The sequence below is a fragment of the Micropterus salmoides genome, unplaced genomic scaffold, assembly GCF_014851395.1.
Source record: "Micropterus salmoides isolate LMB-PRFRI ecotype aquatic unplaced genomic scaffold, ASM1485139v1 Ms_hic_scaffold_4, whole genome shotgun sequence".
Taxonomy (NCBI): domain Eukaryota; kingdom Metazoa; phylum Chordata; class Actinopteri; order Centrarchiformes; family Centrarchidae; genus Micropterus; species Micropterus salmoides.
The window spans coordinates 22,510,659-22,529,454 of record NW_024043372.1 but is presented as its reverse complement, the minus strand read 5'-3'; the positions used below and the strand labels follow the sequence as shown (position 1 = coordinate 22,529,454).

Genomic DNA, 18,796 nt, shown 5'->3' with positions numbered 1-18,796 from the left:
AAGAAACATTACCATTTGCAAACTCATTTAGCATGCAATATAGGCAAATCTCTGATAATTACATTTCTCTGCACCTGAGAATGACTACTCCATGTAGAGTCTACTTTTTGTCTTTGTTTGTCTCTTCTGTTGCCCAATATAGCTGCAAACACATTGGAAAGTTTTTCTTTTTAAATTAAATTCAGTGTTAGGACACAAAACACGGTGTCACAACTAAAGCCAGAGCAGGAGGGTGTGTTTTTTTTGCTTGTGGACTCACTCAGTGGTGGAAGTTCGTGCCACTATGCAAACCCTGCCCAGTTAGCCCGACAACCCTATGTGAAATGTGACACAACCCTGGGTTCTCCTTTAAGGCATGCCTTTTCTGTCTATGTGCGTTATATTGTGTGTGTGTGTGTGTGTGTGTGTGTGTGTGTGTGTGTGTGTGTGTATGTGAATGTGTGTACACTGTCTGTGTGTGGGTGCAGGGTGGGGATTAGGCCTCCATTTTTACCAGTACGTCCGCAGCAGCTGTCCACTGGCATGCCAGAGGGAGAGTCACAGTGGTGATACAGGGGTTCAGAAGTGGTCTGTGGCGTTTGATCCAGGAAGGTTTACTCTCATCGTCTCCGGCCTGTCCAGGACCTGCAGCCCCACCATGGCGGATCAGTACCAGTACAATGCCAAAGAGGAGAAGATTGTGAAGGACAGCCACACCAAGGAGATAGATCTAATTAATAGAGACCCCAAGCAGATCAATGAGGACGTGGTGAAGGTTTGTGCAGCATGGAGACAGCACCCTGACACAGAAAGGATTAAGACCATAACCCCTATCTTGGCATGTGTAGAAAAAATGAATAAAGTGGTTAGTAGGAATAAAGACAGGAGGACAGGTTAGGTTCTGTCTGGAAAATCCTTAAATAGACCAAGAGCTATTCCTGTTGCCTGAGCAGAACATGAAGTTTATTTTGGGAATGGGGTAGAAGAGTGTGAAACTGATACACTGGCGTTGACTACTGTTTATCCTGCAATTGTTTCCATGTTATTAAGACAAAATATTTTCTGCCAGGACAGGACTGAATATAAATTTAGATTATATTTTGTTTGACTGGAAGGAGTTCATGTAAACATGGTCACTGAAGTTGGTAAATCGAGGGTTATAAGTAGAGCATAATGTTTAGTGTCTGCATGGCTCAGTTTGGAATGATTTACCTTCTGCTTATGTCTGCTTTCAGACATCAAGGTAAAGATTATGTATTTTTAAACTGAAGGTTTTGTTACAGTTACTCCCAATAGTCAGGTCTATGATAGGAGTTACAATTACAATACAAAGTTATAAATTAGCTGTTACAATTCCAATCCATGCAGTCATTTCCTGCTAATGTTTCCAATTCTTATGCTGTCTTTGCATTTCAATTAAAATAAAGTGAATCTGTAATATCTATTGAAACAGTATCTCAAATTATCCTGGGAATCTTATCTTCTGACTAATCACATTTACAAGCTTTGGAGCCCCATGTGTGTCCATCAGCTGTTTCTAAAGAGCACTGGTTGTTCTTTTGCTGAATTTGACTCTATTACGAGCTCTCTAAAAGCGGAAAGAAGTCAGACCTTGCAGAGAAAATATAAAACAGTGCATGACCAGCAATTCATTCAGAGGATGATCTCAGGCTGCTATCTCTGCGGGAAACAGACAGCGACTTGTTACTTCCCATACTGATCCTATCTGATGGTCAGGAAGAAAAGAAAGGCGTGTTAGATGTGCGGCTTTTCTGCCTGCCATGATTACAGACAAGTTAATTAACATGTCACAGCTCAGAATGCAACAGCGTCCACAAGTCCAGGTGGCACATATTGAAAACTGGAAACAAATTGGACCATTGTACAGTTGCTCTCATGCATTTAACATGAGGTGAACTTCAGGAACTAACAAACGTGTTGCAAAAGAGCTATTAGAATGATTTGGACCTAGCATTAAAAGCCACTCCATAACTTTGCCTGCATGCCACTACATTAAGTTTTATTTATTTTTTATTCCATGAAGTGCAACAGATAATTGGTTTCTCTGCATAAATTTGACCCTAACACTTTGCAGCATTCACAAGCATAATCTTTAACTTAACATTGGCATGTGCTTGGAGCCCACAGAGGTCTGGTGGTGGAGGGAGATGGGTGAAAGCTGCATGCACTCAGGAATGTGTATTAATGCAAGCCTCTTTTTAAATGTTCTTTTAGGTGGAGTTTGAGGATGTCATTGCAGAGCCCGACGGTACACACAGCCTGGATGGGGTGTGGAAGCTCAGCTACACCACCTTCACTGTGTCCAAGTACTGGTGCTACCGCATCCTGTCTGCTGTCTTCGGCATCCCTGTTGCTCTACTCTGGGGCTTCCTGTTCGCATGCATCTCCTTCTGCCACATCTGGGCTGTGGTTCCCTGCATCAAGAGCTGTCTGATTGAGTCACAGTGCGTCAGCCGCATCTACTCTCTCTGCATCCAGACCTTCTGTGATCCCTTCTTCGAAGCCCTGGGCAAGATCTTCAGCAGTGTGCGCGTTGCACTGCGCAAAGAAGTCTAAGAACTTACACAGTAGTGTTTGTAGTATGATCGGATGAAGTGCGGTATCTTTTTATACACCAGAAGCTCAGTCTGGGCATCTTGCTTACTCCATAATACTCCTCCTCCTCCCTTCATAAGATGCCGTTCCCAAACCCTCCCACCCTCAAGCTCTCAGCTCTCAGTCCTGAGTCCTGACATACCCTGTTTGCTGTTTGCCACCAGAAGCTCTGTGACAGCTGCAGCAGACAGGATGGTTCCATGACAGTTCTGGCACTCCTGGAGGGCTCGGCGCTCCTCACTGAGGGAGAAGAGGGCCGCCTGCCATGAGGAGGATCTGTCTGCCCTCATTTCTTTGTATCCCAAAAAGCTCAGACAATAACATTCGCAACGAATGAAACAAACTCCCCAAAACTGCTGCACCTCTGGACAATGCCGCCTGTATGCATGACATTTGGCCATGCTTAAAAGTTATATTGATGCTCTATGTTGCTGTGTCTGGTATTGTTTAACTTTATATTGATTGAATTGAATTTGACAATCTTAACCTTATTAGAAAAGCTCTAACTAAAAGAAAGGAATGGAAAGTTTTCTCTGCATAATCATTTTGTCTGATTTCTTTATGTATTCGAAAAATGTATTCTGGTATGTTTCCCTCTAAATTTGTGATGACTCCACTGTAACTACCAGACGTTTTGGAACCAACCATGCAGATAATCTACTTCCTTTTATCAAAGCATGATGAGTAGAATATTAAGCCTACTTGTTTGCATATTTCAGTCAAGAATGTGTAAACAAGTATGGACCTAATTACTGATGGAGTAAAGTAAAAACATCTTAGTGAGATCCGTTTTATTCTTCCACTGTGTTATTTTGATTATGTAGGAAAGTCCAATACCTTTGCTGCTATTGTGCATCTGCAGTGTAGAAAATCAAATTATACATGGGCTGAAAGTACACTTCACAATAGATGAAACTCTCCTAGTTCAGTGTTTTTTATTTGAAAATATAGTATGTGTATTATTTCAAATCATTCTGAGAGGATCCAGAAATACATTTTTACGATTCATTAAATATCTTCACCATGTTTCAGTAATATTTTTGATAACTTCAGTCAGCCTGGAACGACAGGTTTGCTGTTGTGAATCTTTCATGTGCTTTTCTTTTGTGTCTGAGATCCATTATTGTTGATGATTCAGTGTCACCACACCCGTCTTTGTTCCTTCCCTCAGTGTTTCTTTCTGGCCAATTCGTTGTAGCTTTATTAAAATATTCAGATCACTTCTCATTATTGGCAAATGATAGCTGAAGTGCTGTAATTAAAATAAGAAATGGTTCACATCTTAGATTGCTCATAATCTTGAACAATTTTAGATGAATATAAACACAACTGACTAAACAACAGACTCAAACTTAATCAGCGTTGCAACAAAGAACGCTAGAGTGAATTCATTGCCACAGTTTACATTTGTTGTCACTTCTTGCAGGATAATGCACCATGTCACAGAGCAATTGCTGCCGTAAGACAAGTCCAGAAATATAAAGTGCTGCCAGAAAGTTGCAGGAACTCATTGACCTTATTGATTCAGCATGGGCAAACATCCATCTAGAATATTTCCAGCAAGGGTGCGAAGTATTTCGTCAATCATTTTTGGTAATGAGTATCAGCTAGGTTTTAAGAATAAAGACGTCAGTGCATTTTTGCTGCATTCATTCTTTATTTATTTTCTAAACTTTTTGAAAATCTTTACCAGCGACAGCCATAACATTTCACATATAATAATATCTCAAGTAACAGTTTACATGTAGGCAATCCACTGCAAATGTAACAAAGTGAACACATCGTACACAATATTTTTAGCAGGTGAGCAATTTCATCATAACATAGACCAACAGGATCCACAAGCTTTGCTGGTGACAACAACTCAGTCAATAGAGCGGCTGGCCAAGGTTGTTTAAAAAACAATTGAAATACCCTCCTTTCCTTTACTTTCTCTGCACTGCAAATACGCAAATATACACTGTACTTATAAAACAGCTGATCGCTCAGCTTGGTCCATGATTATCTCGTAAGTTTAATATCGTGCTTTTAATAATATTCTGTATTTCACAATTCCATTTCCACTTTCCACTGTAAAGTGCTGTAAATAAAATAATTAAGACTTTTGTTGTTTTTTCCCTTCTGGGCTTCAACAACAAGCCTCAGGACAAGAGGTATCTGAACGAACTGAACTTCTGGGTATTTAATGGGCGACGGCTTATGGTGAAAGGCAGGGTGAGCAGCTTGGGAGAGGGAAGGGTGCTCATGTGGTGGAAGTCTGTGTGATGCTCCTCTGACTGCTGGTGCTCTTAATGACAAAGGTTGAGGAGTTGCTCTTGTGACTGGAGTCAAAGTCACGCTCACAGCGGCACTGGGATGACTTGAGGTAGTGAGTGGAACAGCACAGAAAGTTCTGCCTAAGATCCTGGAACAGATGCCCTGCAAAGCACATGTAGATCCAGGGGTTACAGCAACTGTTGAGGCTGGCCAGCAGCATGGAGATGATGAAGGGCATGGCTGCAGGAGATGAGAGAGAGAGGAAAGTTACTGTGCTGTGACTACAAAGTGGTTGGTTGAAAGTTTATCTACTGCCACTCTTATCTTGTGCATGACAGAACAAATCTACATAATTTAGTTTGTGTAGGTACACATTTTGTTTTATTGTGACAACTTTATCTCAATTAATGCTTTTTATGAATGAATTGTCCAATAGCTACTTTGGTTTATTATAATAATAATAATAATAATAATAATAATAATAATAATAATAATAATAATAATAATAATAATAATAATAATCTTTATTTGTAGAGCACTTTTCAAAAACAAGTTACAAAGTGCTTTAACAAGTGTAAAGACAATAATACCCAAAAAACAATAATACCCTACAACAATAATACAAAAACAATACAAGATAAAGAAAAGAAAAGACTAAAATACACGTTTAAGATAAATGTAAAATTAGTAAAATAGAATAAAATAAAAGGGATAAAATAAAGTCAAATAAGATCAGGAAAGGCTCTCCTATAAAAGTATGTTTTAAGAAGGGACTTAAAAGAGTTCACTGACTCAGCTGACCTGATTTCCTCGGGCAGGCTGTTCCAGAGCCTCGGGGCCCTGACAGCAAACGCTCTGTCCCCTTTAGTTTTCAGTCGAGACTCTGGAACAGACAACAGACCTCTGCCCGAGGATCTCAAGGTACGTGCTGGTGTGTATGGGACTAAAAGTTCAGAAATATAACAAGGTGAGAGGCCATGAAGAGCTTTAAAAGTGATCAATAGAATTTTAAAGTCAATTCTAAAACATACTGGGAGCCAGTGTAATGAAGCTAAAATAGGAGTAATGTGGTCATATTTCTTTGATCTGGTTAAAAGCCTGGCAGCTGAGTTCTGGACAGTCTGGAGTCGATCAATAGATTTTTGGGTTAAACAGGTGAAAAGGCTGTTGCAATAATCCAGGCGTGATGAGATGAAGGCGTGTAAAATGGTCTCGGTGTCCTTAAAAGTTAACATAGATCGAATTTTTGCTATATTTCTAAGTTGATAAAAACATGATTGAACAAGCTTTGTGGTGTGCTGCTCGAAATTTAAATTACTATCAAACCAAACACCAAGGTTCTTTGCCACAGGCTTAATGTGATGTACTAGGGAACCAGCAAATGGCAGTATTTGATTTGCCATCTGCTGGTTCCCTAGTAAATCACATTAAGCCTGTGACCCAATGACCAGCATTTGTTTTGTCTGAGTTCAGCTGAAGGAAATTATTTGACATCCGTTTTTTAACTTCACAAAGGCAGTTGTTAAGTGAACTCAGCATTCCAGTGTCTGTGGATCTGACGGGCAAGTATATTTGTACGTCATCAGCATAAATATGAAAAGAAATACCATGTTTATGGATAATATGTCCAAGGGGAAGCAGATACAAGGAAAACAAAATGGGTCCTAAATTTATGACCAAATAGCTACAAAACTAATAATTTCCCTATCAGCCTCAGCTGGCCTGGGATTAGAGCTAATTAGCAAATATTAGCATGCTAACACACACACAAAGTAAGAAGCATACTGACGTTAGCTAAGTATGCTAGCTAGCAGTTAGTACAGCCTCACAGAGTAGCTAGCATGGCTGTAGACTTGTATGATCTTGTTTCTTTTCGCCCGTTTTCCAATGCAGAATCATTTTAATTACAAGTTTTAATCATACAGTTATGACTGTATGACTATAGCCGCAGGCATTTATTCCTTGAGTACACTCTAAGAAATAAATCTGTAAAATAACAGAAAAAGTACTGGCAGCTCATTACCCGGACTTTGTCCCGTAATTAAAAAATGAAACATTTCTGTTAATTCAGTGTGCCCACAGTAAATAACACGGAAATCTTCTGTTATATAATGGTGTGTCTATAGTAAAAAACAGGACACTTTCTGTCATTTAATGGTGTATCTATAGTAAAAAACAGGATGCTTTCTGTCATTTAATGGTGTATCTATAGTAAAAAACAGGATGCTTTCTGTCATTTAATGGTGTATCTATAGTAAAAAACAGGATGCTTTCTGTCATTTAATGGTGTATCTATAGTAAAAAAACACGAATGTTAAATAAATCCGTAAAATAACAGAAAATGGACTGGCAGCTCATTACCCAGACTTTGTCCCGTAATTAAAAAATGAAACTTTTCTGTTAATTTATGGTTTTCCTACAGTAAAAATAAAACAGATGGATTAAGTCAATATACAGCAAACAGAAATGTTACTTTTCTGTTTGTTAACAGTGTATCTATAATAACTCTTTTGAAAACAATCCAAACAAATCTTGTGTGATTTAAAAAATGTTTTTTATTTACTTATAGATCTACAACAATTCCATGAAAACTAAAACATAAAGGAAAAAGTATTATAATTTGTCATCTCTAAATTGTTCCCAGTCTGCTAATTCATGCCACATTACAACAATCACATCCACTGAATAAATTATTGGAAAATGTGCAAGGGGAAAATGTGCAAGGGTTTTGTCAGTGGAACAGGGATTGGGGCGGGGGGTTTCTTGTCTTCAGGTAAGATGAAGGCTGTAAAAGAAATAGAAAACAGTATTACTGATCATCGCTGACATCAGGGGCGTTTTTAGGACCATGAAACATTGGGGGCTTAGCCCAGCCCATAAAACTTCATATCTTCACATAATAATTGACCCCCACCACCCTAAAGTTAAGTCTGTAAAGCAGTAAAGCAACAGTAAACATCCTCAACTTATACAGCACAACAAAACTCACAACAACACTATTAACTGTCTCATTTTGATGTTGCTAAATTGTAATGTCATGTGTCTAATTATAATAATATAACAACAAAACTGCTACAGTATGAACAGGTGGGTCAGGGGGTAGTCCCCCAGAAAATTGCGAGTTTGAAACACTTAATTTCCTGCATTCTGGTGTTTTTCTGCACCAATTTCTGCCTTTTCTGCATCAATTTATTGTGGAAATTATTTATGTAAATGGACACACGAAATTCAGGTGTTGCTCAATTGTGGTGAATATTTAAGAACATAAAACAATCTAAAATCTAAAACTGTAACAGAATATAATGCAGAGCAGCTCTCAGCTTTCAGATATGTTTCTCCTATAGATCAACTTTTAATATCATCACTGCCGAATCAACACACAGGCAGACGTGACTGATTGAGGTAACCTCTTTAAATGTGCATGTGGTACATTTATACCTCATCAATAATAAATTAAATCATTTTAATTCAGTTATAAACTCCTGGACTTTAATAGCTCCTGTGTTTCAGCAGTTTTCTGCTCATGTTCAAAGTTCTGCACATTCAGAATCTATCTGGGTTCTATGACTTTTCCAGAATAAAAGAATATTTTGAGAGGTCTAACAGGATAAATCATCATAAACTTTGTAATCAATCCGTGGTCCACCTGCGTGCCGCACCGTGTGGAAAGGATCCATACCACAGATTCTGCAACCCGTTGCACCACTATTATCCATGGTAGTGTGGTGATTTTATTCTTTCATGTTTTGTTGTGCAGGATCACAGCCCCTATGTGTCCACATGAGTAAAGGTCAAGATAGGCAATCAGAGTAAAAATGTCTAGACTAGGCAACTTGATGAGTTTATTTTTTTAGGTAGCACATTAAAATATTGCTGCAAATGTAGTGAAGAAGCTGATTATCTCTAATTTAGCTATTAATACAATTATTTTCCTTTTTAAATCTCCATGAAGGAGTTGATAAGATCACTTTAAAATATCACTTTTGCTGCACAGCCAACTTTTGGTACCTCTGCCATTTATTATGGAGATGTAGCCAACCAAACCGCTTGCTTTGCAGTAGCACAGGCTGCCAAAACAATCTGATTATTCCTGAAGCATCTAAATAATCTTCACAACGCAAAGAAATATTGTGGCAGTAACACGAGAGCAGCACGTTGTTGAAGCAGGTAAACCTACATACAGAGGAAGCTATGCGTCATGTGTAAAACCCAAACAGAACTATTTTATCCACCATATTTTCTCTCTCTCTATCTCAAGTAACAGCAGCACAAACAAAAGTCTGTAATATTGAGGCACTTTTCTGCTCCGGCCTCCAGCAGCTTTTTTCCCCTCCCCCAACATTTCTATTGGCTACATTTTGTCCGCGACTGATGTGGACTGTGAGTGATTGACTGGTCTCATTAAATCGCCTCCTATGAGCCAGCTCCGAAATCGCTTGTGCCCTAGACAGCTGGGAACACAATTGTTGCAGCTGGCATTAGCTAACTATCTTCTGTAAAATAGCCTAGCACTCACTCCACAAGAAATAATAACATTTATCTGACGCTTTTATCCAATGTCAGAGGTTGCACGCCTATGGAGCATATGGTTAAGTGTCCTGCTCAGGGACACAATGGTGGATGTCTCACAGCGGGAATCGAACCCAGGTCACCCCCACCAAAGGCAAGCACCTTATCTATGCGCCATCACCACACAAATAACACACTAAATGTTAAAGTATGTATGCAGCCTTTGAAGTCAACAAAATATACTATATATATTTTTAAAACTAACTCTAAAAACGTAAAACTCTATCAAAGTATCCGAATATCCTTCAAAATAAAAGCACGAGACTGTCACTGTATGCCAGCACTCGAGCTGATTGTCTTATTGTGAGGCCAGCTTTTATTTCAAAGGCTGCAACGCTGAAACGGAAATAGGGTACAGACAAGCGCCTTTGCTTGATAAGTTATCAGTTGTGCGATGTCTCAGTTAATATCTGCCCATATATTTGCCGTGATTTAAGTCATCAAAAAATTAAACTCTAAATAACGACAGGATCGACGCCCGGGAGAAAAGAGATTAACATACAATGAACTGCCGATTCTGTCCCCCTCCCTCATCGTTCACCCAGCTTAAACAGTCACACACACATACGGCAGACCTGCCTGCAGCAAGCAACAGTTAATTTAACCTTACTAACCAACGTGAATGTTGGATTAGAGTTTTCGCTCACTCAAAATGACCCAGAATTACTTTAAAAGAGAGCCCTCATTAAACGTTCAGCCCCAAAAAAGACACCACTAATGTCGCACATCAACATGTTAACATTAACTAACAACGTCTTAACCACGGCCGGACTATTAACTGTTAACGTTTGCTACTTACAATACCAAGAAAACATTAACATTAACTTCCATGACATTTCAAAATTACCTATTACACGCAAAGTGGAGTTGGAGATGAAGTTTTTGCTCGTTCACAGCCAAATCGTTCACATTCAGAGGAGACAGGGCGTTTTGTTTTTTTTAACAGCAGTCAAACTCCCGCTCCAAATAAAAATACTGAATAGTTCCGTAAAGACCCTCTGCCACAAAGAATGGAGAAGGGGAACATAACCAAATAATGGATGATATTTTGCCCTGACCTAATATTACAAAAACAAAACTCACACAAACCTGGTCAGTTTTAGATCTTCTGAGAAAAAGACGGCTCTTTAATCTCCCTAACTAAGCGCTAGTTTCTAACAGTAGCTCATGAACGTTAAGTTAGCTAACGTTAGCCATAGCAAAGGGAAATTCAAAACGGTAACGTTATAACGTTATGCTGCACACAATGAACCCAGGCAATATAACATTTAAAACTACTGCAAATAAAACAGTCACTTGGATAACGTACATTTTTCCAAAAAATTACTTACCGCTGAAGTTGCAAATTCTTTTTTGACGTTCATCTTAACAGTTTAACGTCCGTCTCCCGGCCGCGGCAGTCGTTGGAGCAGAGATCAAAGTCCCATAATGCAATTCGAAACGTAAATAAACAGAAATACACCCGTAAATCATGTTCTATGGACAATTTCTGTAAAAATATACAGGCATACAACTGTTAATAAATAGATATTTCTTAGAGTGTAGGGCTGGACAATATGGCCAAAACTCTTATCACGATAAAAAGTTTTATATCTTTCGATATCAATAATTATCACAATAACTATCAAACCGTTCTTTCTTTTGAGTTTAAAGTCTGATTTTTGCTCATGAGTTAAAGTTGAAGAAACCTGATGGTTAATTATGGTTTAACCTATTCTTTATGGTCAGAGCAAACACTTGATGCGTAAAATTGATAATGAGTACAAAATGAGTAAAATTAACTAAAAGCTTTTTTTCAGTCCTTTTTCCTCAACAAAATAAACATCTTCATAAAAAAATAGTCCTAATTCAAGTTTGATTGAAGTGAATAAGATCATTTATTGAATATTTATTGAACATTTGTTATATTGTTATTGAAAAAAAATTATATTGTGTTAATTATTGTTATTGTTTTATTGTACAGCCCTATCCTTGAGGAAGGAGAGAGTTTCATTGTACTTGCAGTTCAGTAAGAATTAAACAGAAAATAATTTCAAATAAGCAAGACAGTGGGTTTATTTTCTAAAACAAAGCAGATCCTGCAAAAACAGTAGGGTAGAATGGGAGAGGCGGAAATGCTCCTCGCACAACCTTGTGGTAATACATCACAACAGGTAACCTGAAGTTGGATGACATTTACATTACGTCAACTCCAACATCCAACTGACATTTGGCAAATGAGTTTTTGATTCATGTAAATGGCTTGTATCCTGTATTTAACCTCTTCCTGCTGATTGATAATCTTTCTCTCTGCCTGTCTGCGCTCCTGCTTCTCTCATATTGTCTCTAATGCAACGAAAATTGGTCAGTGAAAATGATCTCTGAAAGGGCACAAAAGTCACACGCATCATTAATAAGAATTGATCATCAGCCATTAAGGGTTTGATTTATGAAAATAAAAAATGAGTTTAACTGAGTGTAGATCATTCAATTACCCTTCTATTACCGTGTCATATGTTTTATAATCTACTTTCAGAGTTAGATCTGCTTTGTAATCCTTCAGATGTACAAATGGCAGAAGAATGTAGCAAATACTGGAGCTGTATTATAACCTGTAGTATGCACACACACACGGACCACAATGGAAATAAGTCCTGTGACTTTTTTGTGTTTTCCTTGATGCTCTTTCAATGGTGCATGTCCATTGGTGTTGCAACCATGTAATTTTCCTTTTTAAAATCGCGTGTTCAACAAACAAAACAAAAAGAAAATGCTAATTTATGAAACATTCTACAAAAAAGCAAGCAAAAAAAGTGTTAATTTACCAGTTGGTATGACATAATTGTACAACCAACCGTGCAAGGCCTGCAACACCTTGCTCTAATATAGACTATAATGCTGCTGACGTGGATGGAGGAGTACACTTCATTGCAAAAGACCAGCTGGTGGTCATAAAAAATTCTTATCAGGGTGGATGAGAGCAGAGCCTGAATCTAATTTGAATAATAAGGGGAACTATCACAAAAAAGTCCTTACTGAATTAGCTCACGGTGTCTTTCACATGAGAAGGATCAATCACACAGCGCATGAAAAGGCAGAATAATCATTCCCTGGGTGGTACATCTGTCAGACTGTCAGAGCTGATACTGGGCAGCCCAAAAGACTATTAACAAGAACTCTTAATGTTGACTATTGCTAAATGAAGTAAACAAGATTTTGAAGTAATTTCATTTACAATTTTAGATTTGATTATATTCATGAGCAAACTTGCTACAAGAGGTCTTTCTATATATGACAGTGCCTTGCTTTTCTCACTGATTATAAAGACACTATATGGGAACACCTGGAGATAGAACACTGGGCTTTGTGTCCATCAAGCACAAATCAATAGTGTGTGAGTCAGCGTCTGAGGGCACCAGGCTCAGAAGGGGGAGATGTTTGTGCTTTTTGGGGAGAGCTTATGTGAGTGTCTGAGTCAGGGTTTAACCTTCAGGTGTCCTTGTCCTCTACATAATAAAATCTGTCTGGCTGTTCAATGTGAAATCACTGACGCCACTGATGTCACTCTGACAAGGCTTAGAGGAATGGGGCATTTTATTGTCTTCTGACATTTCCAAAAATTGTATTGATAAGCCTAATGGGGTGCTAAAAATGGTAAACATCCCATCTGTGAAAGGTCCTGGCTCCTTCCCAGTAAATCCAAGCCGCAAAACATAATAAAAAATCTAACATTGCAATAGTTTGGGCGGAACGATGCAATTTGGCTCTTTGTTCATGCATCTAAAAAATACACTGATTGGCTTGATGAGGACATTGTATCTAAGGGTCAAATTTGCATACACCAAAATTGTGTGTGTGCTACACCAGAGGGCCAATTTTGTCTAAGGGAATAGTTTTATACTCTTATTCAGAGTTGGTTGACAAGATTGGTGCCACTCTCACATCTGTACAGTAAATATGATTCTGCAGCCAGCAATTGATTAGCATGGTTTAGCTTAGCATGAAGACTGGAAACCTGCTGGAAACCCAAGGAATGAGCTAGCCTGGCTCCGTTCAAAGATAATAAAAGCTCACTAATTAACATGTCATATTTTGTTTGTTTAATCTGTATAAAAATGTATGTGTATATAATGTATAAACAAGAATTTGCAGTTTTACATCAGGCTATGTGCTAGACTGATTCATGGCCAGATGACTTGCAGAAACTTAAGAAAGTTACTGGCCCTGACCAAGAAATATTCCGCACAAAGCCAAAATATCTTTGGACAGGGCCAGACTAGCTTCTCATGTAACTCTTGAGATTTCCCAAAATGAAAAACTATGAACTTGGAGACATTATGCATCTGGTTGTTGATTGCTTCAAAGGGTTTCTAAATCATTCATTGCAGAAGACATTATTACTTTGGTAGTCGGCCAGGCTGTAGAAACTCTATATGAATCTGCATATGGACTCAGGCAAAGAAACTGCTGCTTTTACATTTAAAAGACAGACAGCAACCTTTAAGTAGTAAACCTCCATATAAAACCTCCATTTACATTGAAGTGTCAGTTTGACCCAAAAAGATGTCTGTATTAGATGAACCTCAGAGGAAACTATGATAATCATTTTCCATGATGGTTTTCAACCACTCACTCACATGCTGCAAAAGTACTTTTTCCTGCACCATGGAAAAATGGTGGGAAAAAAAAATCTATTTTCATGAATCTAGTCTGATATTTTGTTTGTGTATTGTTATGGATATGGTAAAATTAGAAAAGTGATTGAATGACACATGTTATATCATAATCTGTTTCACATTTGCTGCTATTTATAGATTACCGTCATAAGCAATGATTACACCTTAATAATAAATTTTACTGTATTTGCTTCGCACTGGTCGCTAATCTTCAACGCAAAGAGTTTAAAAGGTACAGTCTGTGATTCAGAAAATTCTAAACACATTTTTATCACCTGGTATCTCTTCCAAATTGACTACATTAAATACAATTAAACACAGTATGTAATTTGCTGCCACTATGGGGTCTCTCACATCAAAACTGTAACAAAACAATTAGTTTGATGACGTTGTGAAGTAGCATGGGATCATGGGAGCAGCTGTCTTCACTACCATTGCCATCATTGCAGTCAGCTTCCCCCGGTAGGATTCCTGCAGTATTTATCGTTCAGGAGGTTTTTTACTGAGTTGGAATGTTTGCTGAGCTTGTTTCTCTGATAACTTAAGATCCAGATGTCTGATAACTAAAATTCTTCATCCAGATAAAACATATACTGAAAAATTATCAAGTTCTAAAAAGTGAAATACTGGATAAAGATTGACAGATGGCCAAAATGAAACGCACATTTACTGAAAATTATTGAATACATTTGGTATAATGTAAATACACAACTTAAGAAAATATATAACAGAGGCATAGTTGTTTTTTAATGCAGAAAAGTTATATATTATACTTTTAACTACAGTTAAAGTAGTGTTGCCTGAAGCAGTTTATGGTTTGCTTACATCATGAAAGTTTGAAATGCATTCTTGCAATGTAGAGATTTTTACTTGACCTGGGCTCACTTTGCTGAGTATGACTCTAATGGACACTTTATCTGCACACACACAGGTGACACTCAAGCCTATCTTTTGTACACAAACGCTGGCACGTGTCACTGCCAATTCTGAGTACTGTTCACGTGTTGAAAGTCATCCGACATCAGCCTCCTCCCTGCACTGATCCACCAATAGAAACTGAATTAATCCTTTTATTTGCCATTCAGGGGCTTGAGCACTTTTGAATATTGTTGTGAGATGTAGCATCAGAGCAAACTACTGTCATTTCATCAGTGCATCAAGCAATATGCCTCCTCAGTGTTGAATTTGAAAACAGTTCAGTACTATTGCACGATACAAGTGAATTGTGCAATACTATAGCTCCAGAGTGTAAATAGCTGGTGTGAACAATGCAGCCTGAGGAGAATGACAACACCACACAACTGGTGGTACCTTGTACACAAACCCACAGCAACAAAAGATAAGAACCAAGGCCTTAAACACCAACTGTTTACTCTCTATTCATTGAGACACTTCCTGATGTTATTGTCTTATTCATAGCATGTGTGCAGTGTGTTTTATTTACGTTTCTCCCTGTAGAAAATGCTTCTCTTTTACTTTTTGTTTGAGAAAATACAAAGTCTTCAAATTATCAGATTAATAACAAAAATAACAAGATTTACCCTCCACTTTTCCAGCACAACAAATTTCCCTAAAACCAAAAAGACAAATTACAGCTCCTTTCAAATTAAACACATCTTTACTTTTCACAAGGCTACCACTTCAATTGTGCCTTATACTTAGTTCTAATTAATTAATGGAAGGGGCCCAGAGGCATAGTATAAATCAAACTGGCCCATTAAATGTTCTGTTGTTATATGGGTGTGGTCATGGCCCAGCGGATCGATAAATATAGGGACCAGGTACAGTAAATGGCAGCTTAGTGGCCTATGCTGCACTCCAACGTGTCCCACGTGCACAAATACAAGCTGTTGGTCGCGTGGTGGCGCACACTAATTTGATTAATGATTAGCTGTCAGTCGGTCTCTGCGGGGTCACGAATGTCAGAGGAAACTTGGAAATTCTGTATGCAGCTTTTGCATTGTGTATTATTATTGATTAACTGAGCATACATGAAAAACAAAATATACACTCTGTTTTTTCCTGCACTGCATTCCTGATGTAAACACACCATTAACAGCATAACAAAACACAAGATCACAAGTAGGATTAACTACGTCAGTCGATCATGACATGACAGCTTATTGTGACAATGTGTTTGGTGAGGAGACAGGGACAATTTTAGATTTTAACACAAAGCCACATACACGGGTGTTGCAATTCCAAGCATTTGGGGGTTTTTTTGGCCTTACGTCAAACCTCCTGCTCTGTGATCGGTCAGAGCTGCTGCTCAGTCACTGTAAACTCTGCCACCCGCACCGCACTTTACTCAGAAACCCCCCCAGCAAAACCCTTTTCTCTATGAGTCAATCACATAACTCTAGACCCACCTGAGAGTCCAAAGCAGAATAAACACATGTCAAAATGTTTTTATTGTCTCCGTTAGCGCCAACATACAGAGCATCCTCGCAGCATCCTCGCAGCATCCTCGCGCGTAAAGACCAGTGATGCGCACAGCAAGAAGGATGCGGCAGTTAAAAAATCTTTATTTATTTGCACTGAGCAATAGGCTATTGTTCGTAAAAATCATGAATTGTGTGTTAAAGAATGTCGCATATGCATTAGGATAGTATATTTTGCGCAGCATTGATGTAATATTAAACTTCAAAATTCAACCTACCCTCACGGGGCGCTGCTGGATCCCACGCAGACCACATCTGGACAGAGAAAAAGGGGGTCCAACAGACGATATAAGCCACCACGATCACAAAAGTCATTTTCACTGTGGTTATCTTCGCCTTGGAGATGAGCTTTACGCTGCTCACCCGGGTCAGTGTGTTGCCTTTGGAGGTTTTCGGCGTCAGGCTTATACACTGCTCCCGCCTGGTTTTCAGTTTAAAGTTTTGCCATATTTTGAAGCTTATCAGGCCATAGCAAATGCTCAGTATTGCCACTGGAACGATATATATGGTGAGACTGATCCATGTGATGTAAGCTTTGGCTCCCCAGGGCTTCACGAAGTCGCCCCAGCAGTCATACACTCCTGATCCGGCCGAGCCGACCTCTCTCAGGGAAAAAATGAACATCTGCGGGATACTGAAGAGCAGGCTCAAGACCCAGGAAAATATGACATAGAAACAGTCTTTTCTCCTGTGTAAAGAACGCAGAGGCTGACAAATTGCCAGACACCTGTCTACGGACATCAAAACTAACATGTACGTGGAGGCGAACATCCCAACGACCTGTAGGTATTTCACCAACCTGCACAGAATGTCAGGTCCGTAGAAACGGAATGTAATGTCCCAGATAAGTTGAGGGAGAACTTGAAATATTGCCACAACAAGATCGGCGATGCTCAGGTGCTTCATGAAGTAATACATACGGGACTGGCTGTGCTTGGTGGTGTGGATGGCCAGCAGGACGCACAGGTTCCCCGCCAGGGCCAGAACCAGCACCAGGGCGAGCACAGTCACCTCCACCTTCGCCACCTCTTCATTCCGCTTCAGAGGGTTCGTCTGATTCAACCAACCGGTCGCGTTAACGTGACTGGAGTTCCGCCAGGATTCGTTGAATTGCCAAAAGTCACTTTCATTGGACATACTTTCCATTGCCGCAGTCTTGTGCTTTGCAGATGCGTCAGGGTTGTGCAGTCATGCAATGGCTGAAACAGTCACCTGAAGGGTCTTAAGTGGCAAAGTCTTCCTCGCGTCCTCACAGGTGACAAGAGGAAGGCTGAGATATGGTGAGGCTCAAAACATGTCTCTGAAGTGATCAGCAAGGATTGTCTGAGCCTCAATCACCCATGCTTTCTAAAAACTAAAGACGCGCGAGAGAAGAGCAAATATTTCCACTTGTCTATATAATATGAAACATTTGACAAAAAGTGGTGGACGCCAAAAGAAAAATAAACGTAATCTAATACAGTAATAGTACAGTAATATTAATAGTAGTACCAAACTAAATACGTTAGTAGTACACAACTGGTCATAGGTAAAAAACAAAAAATTATAGTCTAAATAAATCCAAAGTATTACCAGGTTTCTGGTCGAGCAAAATATGTGTACTTATATTTACTTCAAAACTCTGGAAATGAAAATATATTGACAAAAAATGCTGCAGAAATCGAAAGCTCCATCATCATCTCTTGTAAGAATCGGAATGGCCAACACCACAGCAGTAGCCCCGGTTATATCTGTCCCCGGTTCTGTTCCAACAGTAAACACTCTCACCCATCACCGCCACTAGGTGGAGATGTGAGTCGTTCAGCAGGATCTTTCCTGTCCTGCTCTGCGGCTCGGAACGCTTCAGAACATGAGCCCCAGTTCTGCTCTGAATCAGGGATCTTATCTTAAAAACCAAGCATATCTGGGAAGATTTCTGCTGTCAGGGGCTGAATGACTTTGTGTGGAATTACAAAGCTGTCCATATGTTGGGGAGTAAGCAGTGGCTGCACAGTAGAAACCATCTGATGAGAAAGCATGTCATTAAAAGATATTTTCATATTGTGATAAATTCTGGGGACCTAATGAGGCTAAGCATTTTGCTTGAGACTTAAACTTCAGTTTAGTTTGAACTGTAGTAGTTGATAAGTAAACAGCTATTTAACAATTAAAAAAAACTCCCTAACAACTGGCAGGCAAAATATAAGTTTATATACAAGGCTACAGGTAAATATCATTATTAACATTAACTTGTATGTGGAAGTGCTTGAAAAACACATGCAAACATAGTTTCACTTAAAA

At 38.9% G+C, this 18,796-nt stretch overlaps 2 protein-coding genes and 1 long non-coding RNA gene across 3 annotated transcripts; 1 reads left to right on the top strand and 2 right to left on the bottom strand.

Moving 5' to 3' along the window:
* Window positions 1-473: 473 nt before the first annotated feature.
* cav3 (caveolin 3) lies at window positions 474-3,816 on the top strand. Its single transcript, XM_038697841.1, has 2 exons — window positions 474-754; window positions 2,215-3,816. The coding sequence occupies exons 1-2, from the start codon at window positions 638-640 to the stop codon at window positions 2,554-2,556; spliced, it is 459 nt and encodes a 152-aa protein (XP_038553769.1). The 5' UTR covers window positions 474-637; the 3' UTR covers window positions 2,557-3,816.
* A 427-nt stretch (window positions 3,817-4,243) lies between these two features.
* Window positions 4,244-18,178, bottom strand: oxtr (oxytocin receptor). Its single transcript, XM_038697840.1, has 2 exons — window positions 16,735-18,178; window positions 4,244-5,091 (listed from the first exon to the last, which is right to left on the bottom strand). The coding sequence occupies exons 1-2, from the start codon at window positions 17,660-17,662 to the stop codon at window positions 4,838-4,840; spliced, it is 1,182 nt and encodes a 393-aa protein (XP_038553768.1). The 5' UTR covers window positions 17,663-18,178; the 3' UTR covers window positions 4,244-4,837.
* On the bottom strand, window positions 7,387-10,846 carry LOC119886871. Its single transcript, XR_005441563.1, has 3 exons — window positions 10,752-10,846; window positions 8,498-8,619; window positions 7,387-7,636 (listed from the first exon to the last, which is right to left on the bottom strand). It is a non-coding gene; the product is annotated as an uncharacterized LOC119886871 (long non-coding RNA).
* Window positions 18,179-18,796: the final 618 nt, after the last annotated feature.